General features: G+C 45.7%; 5 protein-coding genes across 5 annotated transcripts; 1 reads left to right on the forward strand and 4 right to left on the reverse strand.

Annotated features, from left to right (window-relative positions):
* Positions 1 to 5711: 5711 nt before the first annotated feature.
* G647_06956 (uncharacterized protein) lies at positions 5712 to 7070 on the reverse strand (the record flags this gene model as incomplete). Its single annotated transcript, XM_008731273.1, has 1 exon — positions 5712 to 7070. One exon carries the CDS (start codon positions 7068 to 7070, stop codon positions 5712 to 5714), a length of 1359 nt encoding a protein of 452 aa, XP_008729495.1.
* Positions 7071 to 7507: 437 nt separating this feature from the next.
* G647_06957 (uncharacterized protein) lies at positions 7508 to 8950 on the reverse strand (the record flags this gene model as incomplete). The annotated part of the gene is made up of 1 exon (XM_008731274.1): positions 7508 to 8950. One exon carries the CDS (start codon positions 8948 to 8950, stop codon positions 7508 to 7510), a length of 1443 nt encoding a protein of 480 aa, XP_008729496.1.
* A 960-nt stretch (positions 8951 to 9910) lies between these two features.
* On the reverse strand, positions 9911 to 10540 carry G647_06958 (uncharacterized protein; the record flags this gene model as incomplete). The annotated part of the gene is made up of 1 exon (XM_008731275.1): positions 9911 to 10540. The coding sequence occupies one exon, from the start codon at positions 10538 to 10540 to the stop codon at positions 9911 to 9913; it is 630 nt and encodes a 209-aa protein (XP_008729497.1).
* Positions 10541 to 11689: 1149 nt separating this feature from the next.
* G647_06959 (uncharacterized protein) lies at positions 11690 to 12023 on the forward strand (the record flags this gene model as incomplete). The annotated part of the gene is made up of 2 exons (XM_008731276.1): positions 11690 to 11898; positions 11957 to 12023. 2 exons carry the CDS (start codon positions 11690 to 11692, stop codon positions 12021 to 12023), a joined length of 276 nt encoding a protein of 91 aa, XP_008729498.1.
* A 160-nt stretch (positions 12024 to 12183) lies between these two features.
* Positions 12184 to 13995, reverse strand: G647_06960 (uncharacterized protein; the record flags this gene model as incomplete). The annotated part of the gene is made up of 5 exons (XM_008731277.1): positions 12184 to 12333; positions 12385 to 12466; positions 12512 to 12640; positions 12686 to 13830; positions 13882 to 13995. The coding sequence occupies 5 exons, from the start codon at positions 13993 to 13995 to the stop codon at positions 12184 to 12186; spliced, it is 1620 nt and encodes a 539-aa protein (XP_008729499.1).
* Positions 13996 to 14110: the final 115 nt, after the last annotated feature.

The raw sequence follows: 14110 nt of genomic DNA on the forward strand, positions 1-14110 counted from the left end.
CTAACCCTAACCCTAACCCTAACCCTAACCCTAACCCTAACCCTAACCCTAACCCTAACCCTAACCCTAACCCTAACCCTAACCCTAACCCTAACGCTAGGTAAGATTAAAAAATTAATTTTAGGAATTATAAAAAGATTAAAATCTTAATTTTAAGGATTTTAAAAAGAGTTCCCCCTACCTAAAGCTTAAAGATATATCTAGGAAGTTAATACTACTCCTATATCTATATATAGTATAGTTTTATACCTCGTCTCTAGTGTCTTTATTTTAATTATAGCTACCCTCTCTAGTACTATCCTTATTACCTTCCTTATCTTCGTAGTAAATAGCTAGCTTATACTACGGATCCTTATCCGTCGAATATCCGTATAAAGGTCTCTACACCCCCGAATAAGCCTCTTATTCTATAACTAATATTTCTCTATAGTCGAGAAGGCCTTATACGCGATTATCTAACTATACTAACCGCGGTAGTTTACTCTAAGGGTCGTTTACCCGTATTAGATAGGGGAGTAAGTAACTACTATACCGATTTATTAATTTCGTCGCGCTGTTCTTCGCTTAATTATCTTAGCGCGCTAGGTTCCTTCTCGGTGCTCTATCGGCCTAGTTCCGGTATAGCGTGCGGCAGCGGCGGTACCGTCGGCTAGGTATACTAATATACTTATTCGGGGCGCCGCCCGAAGGTTAATTAGGTGTATTACTATAAAGGCGCGGTTACACTAGGTCTCTACACCGTATAGTCGGGCAGCTTACTCGAGGATATATAGATATTGCGACCTAGGGAGGCGGGATTTCCTTACAATATTAGCGGCGCGAGGGTATTAAAGGGGCGTAAATATACTAAAAGTTACCTATATTACCTTTATCGTAATATAAATATAAAGGTTTATATAGTTAGTAGATAGAGGGATACTAATATACTAGCTAAGGGATGGTTATAATTATAAAGGCGGGAGATATTAATATACTAGCCGAGGTATACTTAGAATCGTAAAGCGGGAAGATTAGTATATATTAGCGAAATTATTAATATACCGGCGAAGATATCGACGCACTAATTAAGGCGTAGTTATAGTCGTAAAGTAGAAAAGATATTAATATACTAGTAAAGATATCGACGCACTAATCGAGGCGTAATTATAGCCGTAGAGTAGAAAAGGTATTAATATATCGGTGAAGATATTAACGTACTAACTAAGGGGTAGATATAGTCGTAGAGTAGAAAAGGTATTAATGCACTAGTGAAGATATCGATATACTAACTAAGGTATAGATATAGTTATAGAGTAGAAAAGGTATTAATGTACTAATAAGAATATTAATATATAAATCGAGGTATAAATATAGTCGTAGAGTAGAAAAGGTATTAATATACTAGTGAAGATATAGTAACGGTTATAGAGTAGAAGGATATAGATATATTAAAATAGTCGTGAAGTAGAACCGGAATTAATATACGCCCGTAGAGTAGAAGAGAACACTAAGATAGAAAAGTAGGGCGCTAAGCCTAAGACCGGCACAATAGCGACGATAATATCTTAACCCCCTAATAAGATATAACGATACGGATAACGGAAGAGGGGAGCCTAACGGGGTATCTATCCAGTAAATAAATTATCGAGACTAAATCTATAAAGACTCTCTAACCGTACCTCGAGACGCTTAGGTAGATTTTTTAATAAGGTGTTATAAGTACGGGCTTCTTCTTTAGAATACTTTTTAGGCCGGCCCCTTAGAGCTATAGCGAGCTATCCTTATAGGTAATTAGTTAAATAATAAATTATCTACTCCAGTACGATTTATGCGTTTACTACTATAAAGAGTGTTTAAATAAGGAAAGGCGTCGATAGGATATAGCTTATAGGTATAGCGAAGAGAAGGAAATTAAAAAGGGAAAGGCTTTAAATATATATATAGCTTATTAATGTAGCGACCGGAAGAAAATCTAAAAGGGAAAGGTGTTAAAGAAGTGTATAGCTTAATAAAGTACGGAGTAAATAGCTTATAAATACAGCGAAGGGGAGGAAATTAAATATAGAAGGGTATTAAATAAGTATATAGCTTACACTAGGGGACTAGTAATAAATTTAAGCGACACCCTTAGCGTCTTATCTTCCTTATCCAGGATAAGAACGCCTTTAATTACCTTCGCATTAAGAAGTCTTATAATTATCGATTTAGTGTAGTATCTTAGGTTATATAGATTAAGTAAGTGCAGATAGGAAATCCGTAATATTACTCGTATAGATAGGAAATCCGTAATATTACTCGTGTAGACAGGAAATCCGTAATATTACTCCGCGAGTAGCTTTAAGACCTTTACTACACTAATCATAATCATCAGCGCCAATATATCTTATACTTCTCCTAGTAGTTAACAGGCGTCGATCGCGGCCATCACGGTCTCCTTTACTTAATTTACTGGCCGCGATGTTACTATATACTAAAGCAATAGTTATCGCGTCGAGATAATCTTACTAATAGGTGTATAGCTTATTAGTACAGCGAAGAGAAGAATACTAAATAAGGAAAGGTAGCTTATAGGTGTATAGCTTATTAGTATAGCGAAGAGAAGAAAACTAAATAAGGAAAGGTGTAAATCTTCTTAGTGAAGACCCTATAAAAATAATTTTAAAGAGGAAAGACTAAAGAATGCTAAGAGTATAGGTTAACTATATTAAAACCCTATATACTATATAGAAGAGAGTTTTTACCACACTATTCTTTAATAAAGTTAATTCTAGTAAGTTAAATTATAATATTAACCCTAAGATATTATTTAAAGTATTATAGTCATTTTAAATTTTAAAAAAGTAGTAAAGAACACTACTCTAACTTATACTTTAGCTTAATGTAATCCTAGTTCGCTATATAGGTCTTTATCCTAGATAAGAATCTTCTAAAATTCTTAACTCTTCTTACTTTTCTAATTATATAACTTCTTCTTCTACGGAAACTATCCGGATCCGGCCTTATTAAAGTAGTAAATAGTATATAAATCGTTATAGTAAGTAGTTTAGGATAGGGCTATATAATTAGCTTCTTTTTATTACTTCATTTAGTATACTTTTTACTTTAAGGCCTAACCTACCTTATTAGGGTTATCTTTCTTTTCCTCTAGCTTACCTACACTATATATATCCGAATCTTAGTAGCCCTTCCGTACTATTAGATCTTAGTCCTTAGTAATTACTTTAATCTCTATAGAAGTATCGGCCTTTATTTCTCCTATACCGGTTATATTGTCGCTTAATATTATATATAGTCCGTAAGCCGTTTACTTATAATTTTTTATATAATATCCGGGTTTTCTATAAGTGTAGTATAAGTCTCCCTTCCCTTATTAGGTCTATTACCTACTCTTCCGACCTTTCCTATAGTATTCTCCTCTACCTCGGGTGCGATTACCCTAGTCCCTTAAAGGGGGGTTACAGTATATAAGGTCGAGGTCTATAGGGTTACTATAGCTCTATTTCCCTTAAAAACGGTAGCTTTATTTAGTAAACTTATTCTAGTCTACGCGTCCTTTATTTTCTATATATAGTTTATAGAGTCTATTATTAATCTTAATAACCTTATTTACTATCTCCTTATATATTATAGGCGGATCTATTATTTCTCGGTAAACGAAGTCCTTTAAGCTATTATAGAAGATCTAGGCGAATATATCCTCGTTATCCTAACTAAGTTTCGAGGCGACTTAATGGAATTCGGAGTAGTATACCGCGGTAGATCCCTTTTATTTAAGAGTGTAAATAACCCTTACTACGACTCGTTTATCGTTAATAGTACTAAAGACCTTTCGCATCCGACCTTCGAACTTAGCGAAGCGTTCGAAGTAGTTACGAGTATCTTAGTCTAGTTTATTAGAGTTAATATAGTCCTTTATAATAGGTTTAAACTAAGCGAATACCGCGCCCTTAAGGTGTATAGCTATATATATTACTTTATTCTTACCTATAGTATACTTAGTTAGGTTAAGCTTAAAGATAAGCTTAAGTTGGATTAAGAAGGCGTTAAGTTTACTATAGTCTCCCTAGTATAGGTTAACCTTAATAATATCCTTCTTATCTTCGTTACGAATATTAGCTAAGCTGCTAGTAGATATATTCCTAAGGCTTCCTATAGTGAGACGATTAATAGGTGGTAAGGTAGGTTAGTGGCTGCTAGATATCTTAGTTATACTCGTTTAAAAGGGTAGTTAAAGTGTTATAAATCGCTCTATATAAGGCGGTCTACGGTCTAAGTAGGTTTACTTATAGGGAGTAATAACTATACATCTACTAAGGGTGAAAGGGCACGCGGTTACTTATAACGGCGTAATAGTAAAACAATACTCTTAATCTAAAGGTAGGGGTTAGAGTATTAACGAAGTTAACTATAATACTATAGGGGTAAGTACTACCTATATATATATAACTTACCTTAGCTTAGTTAGCTTAGGGTGGCTTAGTGTGCTTAGTGCTGAGCTAGACTAAGCCTACTGAGCTAGACTGAGCTGTTACGTAACTCTAGCCTTACTACACTCCTAAGGCTATAGTCTCGTGCTCCTTGGGCTCGGCCTAGCTACCTTCCCTATCTCCACCTCCGGCCTTACTAAAGGTCGAGCTGTAACATTTATAAGTAGCTTTAAGACCTTTACTATATTAACTATAATTATCGGCGCTAATATATCTTATACTTCTCCTAGTAATTAATAGACATTAATCGTGGCTATTATAGTCTCCTTTACTCGATTTACTAGCTATAATATTACTATATACTAAAGTAATAGTTATCGCGTCGAGATAATCTTATTAATAGATATATAGTTTATTAGTGTAGCGAAGAGAAGAATACTAAATAAGGAAAGGTAGCTTATAGGTATATAGCTTATTAGTATAGCGAAGAGAAGAAAACTAAATAAGGAAAGGTGTAAATCTTCTTAGCGAAGACCCTACGAAAATAATTTTAAAGAGAAAAGGCTAAAGAATACTAAGGGTGTAGGTTAACTATATTAAAACCCTATATACTGTATAGAAGAGAGTTTTTACTACACTATTCTTTAATAAAGTTAATTCTAGTAAGTTAAATTATAATATTAACCCTAAGATACTATTTAAAGTATTATAGTTATTTTAAATTTTAAAAAAGTAGTAAAGAACACTACTCTAACTTATACTTTAGCTTAATGTATAGTACTATAGGAGCGAGTACTACCTATATATATATAACTTACCTTAGCTTAGTTAGCTTAGGGTAGCTTAGTGTACTTAGTGCTAAGCTAGACTAAGCCTGCTGAGCCGGGCTAAGCCGTCACGTGACCTTAGCCTTATACTCTTAAGGCTGTGATCCCGTGCTTCTCAGGCTCGGCCCAGCTGCCTTTCCTGTCCCCGTCCCTAGCCATGCTAAAGGTCAAGCTGTAACAGTAAGCTCTAGTAGCTGTTCCTGACAGCTATACTAAGCTATTACATGACCTTAGCTTAATGTCCCTCGAGGCTGTGACCCTTCGTTCCTCGGGCTTAGCCTAGCTGCCTCTTATATTCCTGACCTGGCTGTGCTGAAGGTCAAGTCGCAATACATCGTGCCGATATACAGTTGTTACTCCCTGTAAGTAAACCTACTTGAACCTAAAACCGCCTCACGTGGAGCGATTCATAACAGAATACCTCGGTAGACATGACTTTTTCATTAGGGCGTTATTTAGTGCTGCTAGCACGCCATCCTCACTCAAAGAATCGATTCTTCGGCCGTGGCAGACCAAGGTGCTCCCGAAGTGACGTTCCCTGATAGTCCTTCCGGAAGATCCCACGCCGTTGTAATTCTGGCACAAGCCGCTGAGTAACATCATCCAGGCCTTGTGGCAAGAACGGTAGGACCACCGTGAAACCATCACACGCCTCGTCGTTCAACCACTGGTGCATGTCATTTGCAATGCTTTGGGGGGTTCCTACAAACGCAAGACCGGAATAGCCTCCTTGTCGTTGTGCAAGCTGTCGAACTGTCAAGCCTTCCTTCTCGGCAACTTTCAAAACACCTGCACGACTTGTCTTGCTCGCGTTCGTCTCTGGAATCTCGGGCAGTGGACCATCGGGATCAAACCCGGATACATCGGTTCCGAGTGCGATTGATAATGAAGCAATGGCACTGTCGTAGTGTACCAAGCTGTCAAGTCTAAGCCGCTTCTCTCGCGCTTCTTGCACGGTTTCGCCAACGACGATGAATGCAGCGGGAAGGATCTTGATATGGTTCCGATCACGACCTGCAGCAACTGCCCGACCTTTGATGTCGGCGTACAGTGCTTTTGCGGATTCGATGTCCTTTGGTGAACAGAAAACGGCTTCTGCTGTTTCGCCTGCGAGCTGCTTCCCCGGTTCAGACTGGCCGGCTTGAACAATGACAGGCCAGCCTTGTACGGGTCGGGCGATGTTGAGGGGCCCGCGGACTTTGAGTTCGTCTCCTGCATGGTTCAAGACATGAATCTTTTCCGGATCGACATAGGTTCCTGATTCGACGTCGCGAACAAATGCATCGTCTGCAAAGCTATCCCACAAACCGGTAACGACGTCGTAGAACTCTCGTGCACGCTTGTAGCGGTCGGAGTGGTCCATGTGCTCGTCGCGACCGAAGTTCTTCGCAGATTCGGGGTTGCCTGTGGTGACAATATTCCATGCTGCACGACCATTGCTGATATGATCGAGTGATGCGAACCGACGTGCGACGTGATAAGGTTCGTCGTAGGTTGTTGATGCTGTTGCGGCAAGGCCGATCTTGTCAGTGACTTGTGACAGTGCGGAGAGCAAGGTAAACGGTTCGAAAGATGTGACGGTGTGACTTCGCTTGAGCGCTTCCATCGGCATGTTCAGCACGGCCAGGTGGTCTGCCATAAAGAACGCATCGAACTTGGCATCCTCGAGTTTCCTGATGAATGACTTGAGGTGTGATAGGTTGAAGTTGGCGTCCGGGTATGCGCCAGGATACCGCCACGCTCCAGTATGAAGGGAAACGGGGCGCATGAATGCTGTGAGATGCAGTTGACGAGATGCGTCCTTGCTGCGGACAGGGAGGTCGTCTTGGTCAGCCATGTTGTTTTAAGGTGCTTCGGTGGTTTTAGACTCGTAGAAATCGTTTCTGCACAAGCGTTTGTATTGTTAGCAAGCTTGTTGTGGCGGACCTGCCCTCAATACCAGCGGTAGAAGTGCATTGAAATCATGAGGCGCTGACAAATGCGGACACTGGCGTGATCGCGACATCGCGGGGCACCTCTTTGGTCTATGCACCATGAGCATGTTCAAACATCCCGACGTGGCGACGCGCTTACTGTTTCCTCGCGCAGTGCAGAAGTGTTACAAGGTCTCAGACGTGCCGGAAAGGTCCGATCCAGGAGAAACGTGTTCAATATTCGGCCGAGGTTGCTAGCATTCGGTTTCTTCGATGTCGGTCTCAAGTCTTCATCACTTGGATGTTACTCTCTCAAGAGCCAGCTTTGGCTTTTCTGGGCTGAGCATGATCCAAAGCAACCTCATCTCCCAAAGCCCCCATCACCCTCGTCACCATGCAAGGTAACCGTCTTATCATACAAATACTCCCTCAGCCCGTACCTACCATTCTGATTTCCCCACCCGCTCGCCTTCACGCCCGAGACCGGCAGCGTCGCCTCGTCATACACGGTCGGCGTGTTGACATGGACCTGTCCATAGTCAAGTTCTCTTGCCATCTTCAATGCTTTCAACATGTCCTTGGTGTGAATGGTGGCACTCAAGCCATAGGCGCTGTCGTTCGCCAAACTCACCGCCTCCTCGGCATCTTCGACAACATACAGCGTCGCCGATGGACCGAAAGTCTCCTCGTCCCGTATCTTGGCTCCCGCTTCGACCCCAGTAATGACCGTCGGCGTCAAAGATGCATCACCAAGCCAAGAATTGTCTCCCAGGATGAATGTCCCATGGGCTTCTTCGACCAGTGCATGCGCGTGCTGTGAGATGTTCTTGGAAACAGCGAATCCGGCTTCAAACTTTTGCTTCTTCAACTCCTGAATGAACTCCTCGGCCACGTCCTTCACCACGATGATTCGCTCAGTCGAAAAACATATCTGGCCCTGATGGACGAACGCACCAAAAGCGACCTTCTTCGCAGCCTCGGCCAGGTTTGCATCCTCGAGAACAATAGCCGGACTCTTCCCTCCCAACTCCATCAGGATTGGCTTCAAATGCTTACTGGCCATTTGACCGATTGCTCGGCCAACCGAAGCACTGCCGATGAACTCTACTTTGCGTATCGCAGGATGAGCAATCAGTGCCTCGGTGACAGCCGACGCATCCTTTCGAGCAGCCTGGATTTGGTTGAGACATCCACTTGGAAGCCCGGCCTGCTCCCAGATCTCAACAATCATCGAATGAGTCCTTGGACAAAGCTCTGATGCTTTCATGACGACAGTACATCCGGCAGCGAGTGCAGCCGTAACCCCTCGCGACGAGAGTATGATGCTGCTGTTCCAGGGTGGGATCACCAGAACGGGACCGATAGCCTCTTTGAAAACGAGCCCGTAACCATCTTGGATGGGTGGGATTTCACCGACCAGGACCGTGGCGAGCGATGCCGCGAACTCGCGAATGGAACTAACAGCGAGCTTGATGTTGAAATGGGCAAACACTTCCGAGCAGGACGTCTCTTCGACCTGCCAGTGCGCAATCTCAGCCGCCCGGGCTTCGTACAAATCGGCGACTTTCAAGAGCAGGTCTCGGCGATATTCGGGTTTGGTGCGTCTCCATTTGAGGAATGAAGCCCAAGCAACATCCGCGGCTCGGCGGGCATTCGCTTCGCTCGCTGCTTGGGCATAGTGTACAACCTTGCCCTGTGCTGAAGAGAAGACTTCGATGTGATTCGAAGCATCCAGTTGCTCTGGCTTGCCGTCAATCCAAAGTGGAACGACGTTCCTGCCCTCTGCGTCTTGTATCATCGGCATGGTTGATGGTTGTGGATGGGGTGAGATTCAACACGTCCTTCACCTTTTTGTAGACTGCGACAAGTCCATTTCAGCGGCCCGAGACCAGGAGTTAGCACGGCGTACGATCGTCCGCATAACGCGCTCTGCCCCGGGTAGCTCTGGTGGGACATGCTTGAAGTTGTGGGAGACTGGGGTGCGGAGTTGGCTGACGTATCTCACACGCAAAGGAGGATAGCCTGGTACGGGGACTTAGTGTTGCTAGGATCTATCTCATCGTACAGAACCCGATCGTGCGGCCCACGGATTTTCGTCCTCCGCTTGGTGTGCACGCGCGTGTGTTTCGGAAGGTAGAATTCGAACATTTCGGCGTTAAGGCATTGCAAGCTCGGGCCAAGACCGTGTGGCAACTTAGCAGCGGATTTTACGAGGAGACTTTGAGGAAACGCGGGGTTAAAACAAGCGTCAAGGCGAGCAAGAAGTTGTGTGTAAGCAAGAATGCTAACGGCAACATCCGAGATTGCCGTACACAACCATTCGAAGCCAGCGGATCACCGAGATTCATTCCCTCAAAGTACCTTCAATTCCCTCGTCCGGACCTCCATCACCTGTCCCACAAATTCCGGATGAACGTAACGCCGGCACAATGGACACTCGCGGGTAGTATTAGGGTTGAAACCTTCCAACAACCAACCGAGTAGGCATTCCGAGTGGAAAGGCTGCTTGCAGCATGTGTGGCTCGTCACCAGACTGAGATCACCTTCATTCTCTTCGTCGTGACATATACAACACGCATCGTCGACGGTGGCTTGTTGAATCTCGAGTACCGGTAGTTCTTCTGCTTCGATAGACCTCAACAAATCCTCTCCATAGTTGGCATCTTTCAGGTGCGATGTTCTGATCCTATCTTGCAGGAACTGCTTGAATGTGTGCCGAATTCGCGCTCTTTCCCATCGTGAAGCATACGCGGGAAAGGTGAAGTCACCGGATTCTAGCGTACAGGACTCTCTCGCCACAAGACACGCCCTCGGCCGCATGGATGCTCTGTCGTACGAGTACAAACTGATTTTCTTCCTGTTGCAGCCGGCGGCGGATACCGGGGACGTCATCTTCACTGATGGCACCAATGGTATCGAAATTCAGCAGAAGTCCGGCAACAACATCTCGCGCTCTTGACAAGTCGCCAAGCGCGGCCGGTTTCATCCCTTCAAGGTCTCGGAAGCGTCCAGCAGCATTACGTTCTACCACGTCGGGATATTGATCGATCATCTCTCCATAGCAATCCACAATCCAATCAAAATGATCCCTCAGCGCGACACAGTCTTTCCAATAAATCCGGGCGGCTTCTGTGACACTCGCGGGTTCTTGATGCGTAGAGTTGGATTGCTGGATCGGGACGTCCTCTATCAAATGATACTGGTACCACTGAGGTATTGCTGGGCTGAAGTTTCTTTTGACCTCGAATCTAATGGCTTCGGGCAGACGGTCTAGTGCCTCCAGACCCCTTTTGCTGACCTCAGCCGCAATTGCTCGGCGCTTCTGAGGAATTTCGGCCCAGCTGCTAAGGGTAAAGTCAGGAACGGCGTCATGAACTTGCTCGTCCCGGTCCATGAGACGAGTAATGACTTTCAGCACCGGAACGTGATCACTGGCTCGGGGAGATTCATGATGAATGCCTCCGTCACTTCAATGTCATCTTTTGCTTCTGAAAATTGGGAAAGCGCTCTGGAAAGGTTGGCTAGGTCTTTGGAAGCGATAGGCCCTTCGATCGATCTTGCAAATTCTGCGACTCTTGTTAGGTCTTTATGAGACGGCCTGGTTGTTCTTGCAAAGTCTCTTACTAGCGTTAGTCGGGCTGCATGTAAACGTTGTCGCTCCTGCGCCGCGTAACTCAGTGTGCTGTTGTCAGACATGACTGTTAATGTTTTCGTTGACGTTGTGATGGCTGACAGAACCGAGACCGATAGTGCGCTCGTACGAGATACGTATATATATATAACAAGGCGCATTGTCCTTTGTTGGCAGTCTTGTTTTCTCGTTGCTGTGTGCAATGTCCGGGGCAATGCTGACAGACCGCGGTACCTAACAAAGAATCTCGGGCCCGGAAAGTACGGCTCGTCTCTGCTGCATATGAATTTCGAGGCCCTAACACCAAGGTCGTGGGGCAGGAGCAGACTCGAGGACGTTGCATGGGGTAGAAAGAAGCCGTTGTGTTACTGGCGGTTATCATCATTGTTGCGACTCTTCATTGTTTTCCAACAACGCAGATCAAAAGAAGACGATAACAATGCGTTTGCATTTTGATGCATTCGTCTCGATGGCCTCGCAGCCTTGCTATGGCTTCCAGATGATCCATCACAAGTCCGCTTTAGCATATCGCGATATAGACTGCGTCGGCGGCGGTAGTGCTAATACTCATTGCTCGCGCCTCTCTCTACTCGATCAATCTACATCGCAGATATGGGAGCATTGTCCGAGTAGCACCCAACGGACTCTCGTTTTCTTTGCCCACCGCCGCCATGATATCCCGGCGGCGGGCAAGGCCTTCGTTGAGACTGAAATCTATCGAGTCTTGCCAGCACAACATGCACCTGACATCTTCATGGAAACTCGAGAATGGAAGCATGCCGTACGAAACAAGATGCTGTTGCGCCATATTGCAAACTTTGTACGGAGCTTCGCGAAGTCAGCCTCTTACCGAGTGTGACCTGGGCCCAAACGCATGCATCGCCGTACTTCAAAGCGTGCTTGTTGGTGGCCATGCGAATGACGCCAGCTATTGGGTTAAGCATTCCCCAATCTGTCCCGAAAGGTGGTCCGAGGAGGGAAGGCAAGTACTATCCGGGAGGAATTGCGGGTTCTGTCAATGGCTGGGTTGTTCATCGTGACAAGTTGTTTGAAGACCACGTTCTAGTGTTCCGTCCGGAACCACGACTGTCCGGGGATGTCATGGAAATGAAGAATTTTATGTACCACCCAAGTCCACATTATCAATTGAGAAAATATAACTAACGACTATCGGCTTAGAGGTATCGGTCATCTCTGCATTGGACAAAATGTTGTACTATCTGAGATCAACAAGATCACACACTAAATGCTCATGCATATTGACATGGAGCATGTTCATCCTGGTAGGCCATTGGAGTCACATCCGGAGTTCTTCGTGGTTCAAAGCGGACTGGAGGCGTCAGTCAGAAGGACAGGTACAGCCACATCGCCTAAAGCACGTACCATGAATGTCTTTCGCCTACCCTTCACTTTTCAACTTGCTCAACTTGTATGTCCTTTTCCAGACTTTCCCGTATTGGCTTTACCGAACCAAGTTGGCCCCGTTCCAATGCGAGCTCATCATGAGGCACGACACCGAACAACGCGTCCATTGACTCGAGTGACAATCCTTTGGTCTGCGATGATCTGTCAGCACGAATTTGTCTCAAGCAAACGGATATCTTTACCTCAGGGATGAAGAACCATGTAAAGACAAACATGGCGAAGGCGAACGAGCAAAAGATGAGGTAAGTGCCGTAACCATTTGCACTAGGATTGTCAGCAAGGAACCTTCCCAAGCAGATATGAACGTACCCAACGGTGACCAGCATGACCGGTACGGAACGTGCGACAACGAAGTTGAAAAGCCATTGAGTCGCAGCGGCAAGAGCGACAGTCAAAGCTCGCAGTCGAGCAGTGGGGATTTCCGAAGCGTAGATCCAGCTGTAACCAGTCAGCAAAGAATGCGGTCTCCGGGCGTAAACATACCAGACTGGTCCCCATCCGAACTGGAAAAAGGCTGCAAACAAGAAGATGCAGACCAGTGCAACGTACCCAACGGCAGGGACGGGCTCGCCTTTGATGGGGGGAGAGATTCTGATGTATAGCCCAATGAAGAGCATGCAACAACCTTGACCGATGGCGGTCCAGAGGAGCGATTTGCGTCGTCCCAGGGTGTCTGCTAAGAACAGGAGGAAGATGGCACAACTGATGCACTTGACGATGCCGTAAATGCCCGTGGCGAACAGCCCGGTATTGTGACCTTGGACTCCGATATTCTGAAATATAAGCGGCGCGTAATTGTTGATGGCGTTCGTTCCGGTCATTTGTTGACAGATCATCAACACGACGACCAAGATAGCCCTTCGGCGGTTTCCGGGTATCAACCACATCTCCCTCATGAGGTCTTTGAAGCCGGCTCCGCGCATCAGGGCGCGCTCGTTCTCAAGCTGGGTTACCATCTCGCCAAACTCGGCCTCGACATATTCGTGAGTAGCGGGTAACATGCGGACTTTGGCCAGAATGGCCTTTGCTTCTTCCCAGCGGTCCTGCTTCGCCAACCATCGGGGAGACTCGTTGCACAAGAACATACACACCAGGAGGAGGACAGCAGGGATACCCTGGACAGCCAGTGGTACAACCCAGGAGCTATCCCCAGGCAAATGCAGGCTTGAACCGTAATTGATCCAATACGCCAACATGCCCCCAAGGACGATGAAGAACTGATAGGTGCCAGTGAGAAGACCACGAATGGCTCGCGGGACGTTCTCGGAAGTGTACAATGGTGTGACAACGGAGCAGACGCCAACCCCGAGGCCTGCGATGAACCTGCCGACGTACAGAGCTGCCAAGTGCCCCCACGCATTGAACTGGAGGAGTACACCGACCAGGACAACGGTACCTGCGACAAGTAGTGATCTTCTGCGCCCGATCCTGTCGGCCATGAAACCGGCAATGATGGCTCCAGCGAAACAACCTGCTTGGAGCGTTGAGACAATGTTGGCTTGTAGGTTGGCGAGCGCGGCCTTGCTTCCAGCACCGTCCAGGCCGAATCGAGCGAGGAAGGCTGGTAAGACGACAACTCCAGAGATGATGGAGCTGTCCATCCCAAACAACATAGCACCAAATCCGGACTGCGAGCCAGTTAGATTATGTCGAAGTCAGGAAACAGCAGGTGACCTCACACTCATTGCAAGGAAAAGTGCCCTCCAGCCATAGATCTCGGGAGGATCCTGTGCCATGGCATCATTGTGGACGATCCGCTTGAAGAAGCGGTAGCCCGCGTCTCCTCTCGCCATGATTAACGATGGTAGGTCGGTTGCAGATCGACTGTCAGCAGGAGCAACACGGCGGGCAGAGGACAAGAGAGATGCGACCTCCATTATATGTCCGTCCCTCAGGTGTAATGTCACC

The sequence above is a fragment of the Cladophialophora carrionii genome (assembly GCF_000365165.1).
Source record: "Cladophialophora carrionii CBS 160.54 unplaced genomic scaffold supercont1.6, whole genome shotgun sequence".
Lineage (NCBI taxonomy): Eukaryota > Fungi > Ascomycota > Eurotiomycetes > Chaetothyriales > Herpotrichiellaceae > Cladophialophora > Cladophialophora carrionii.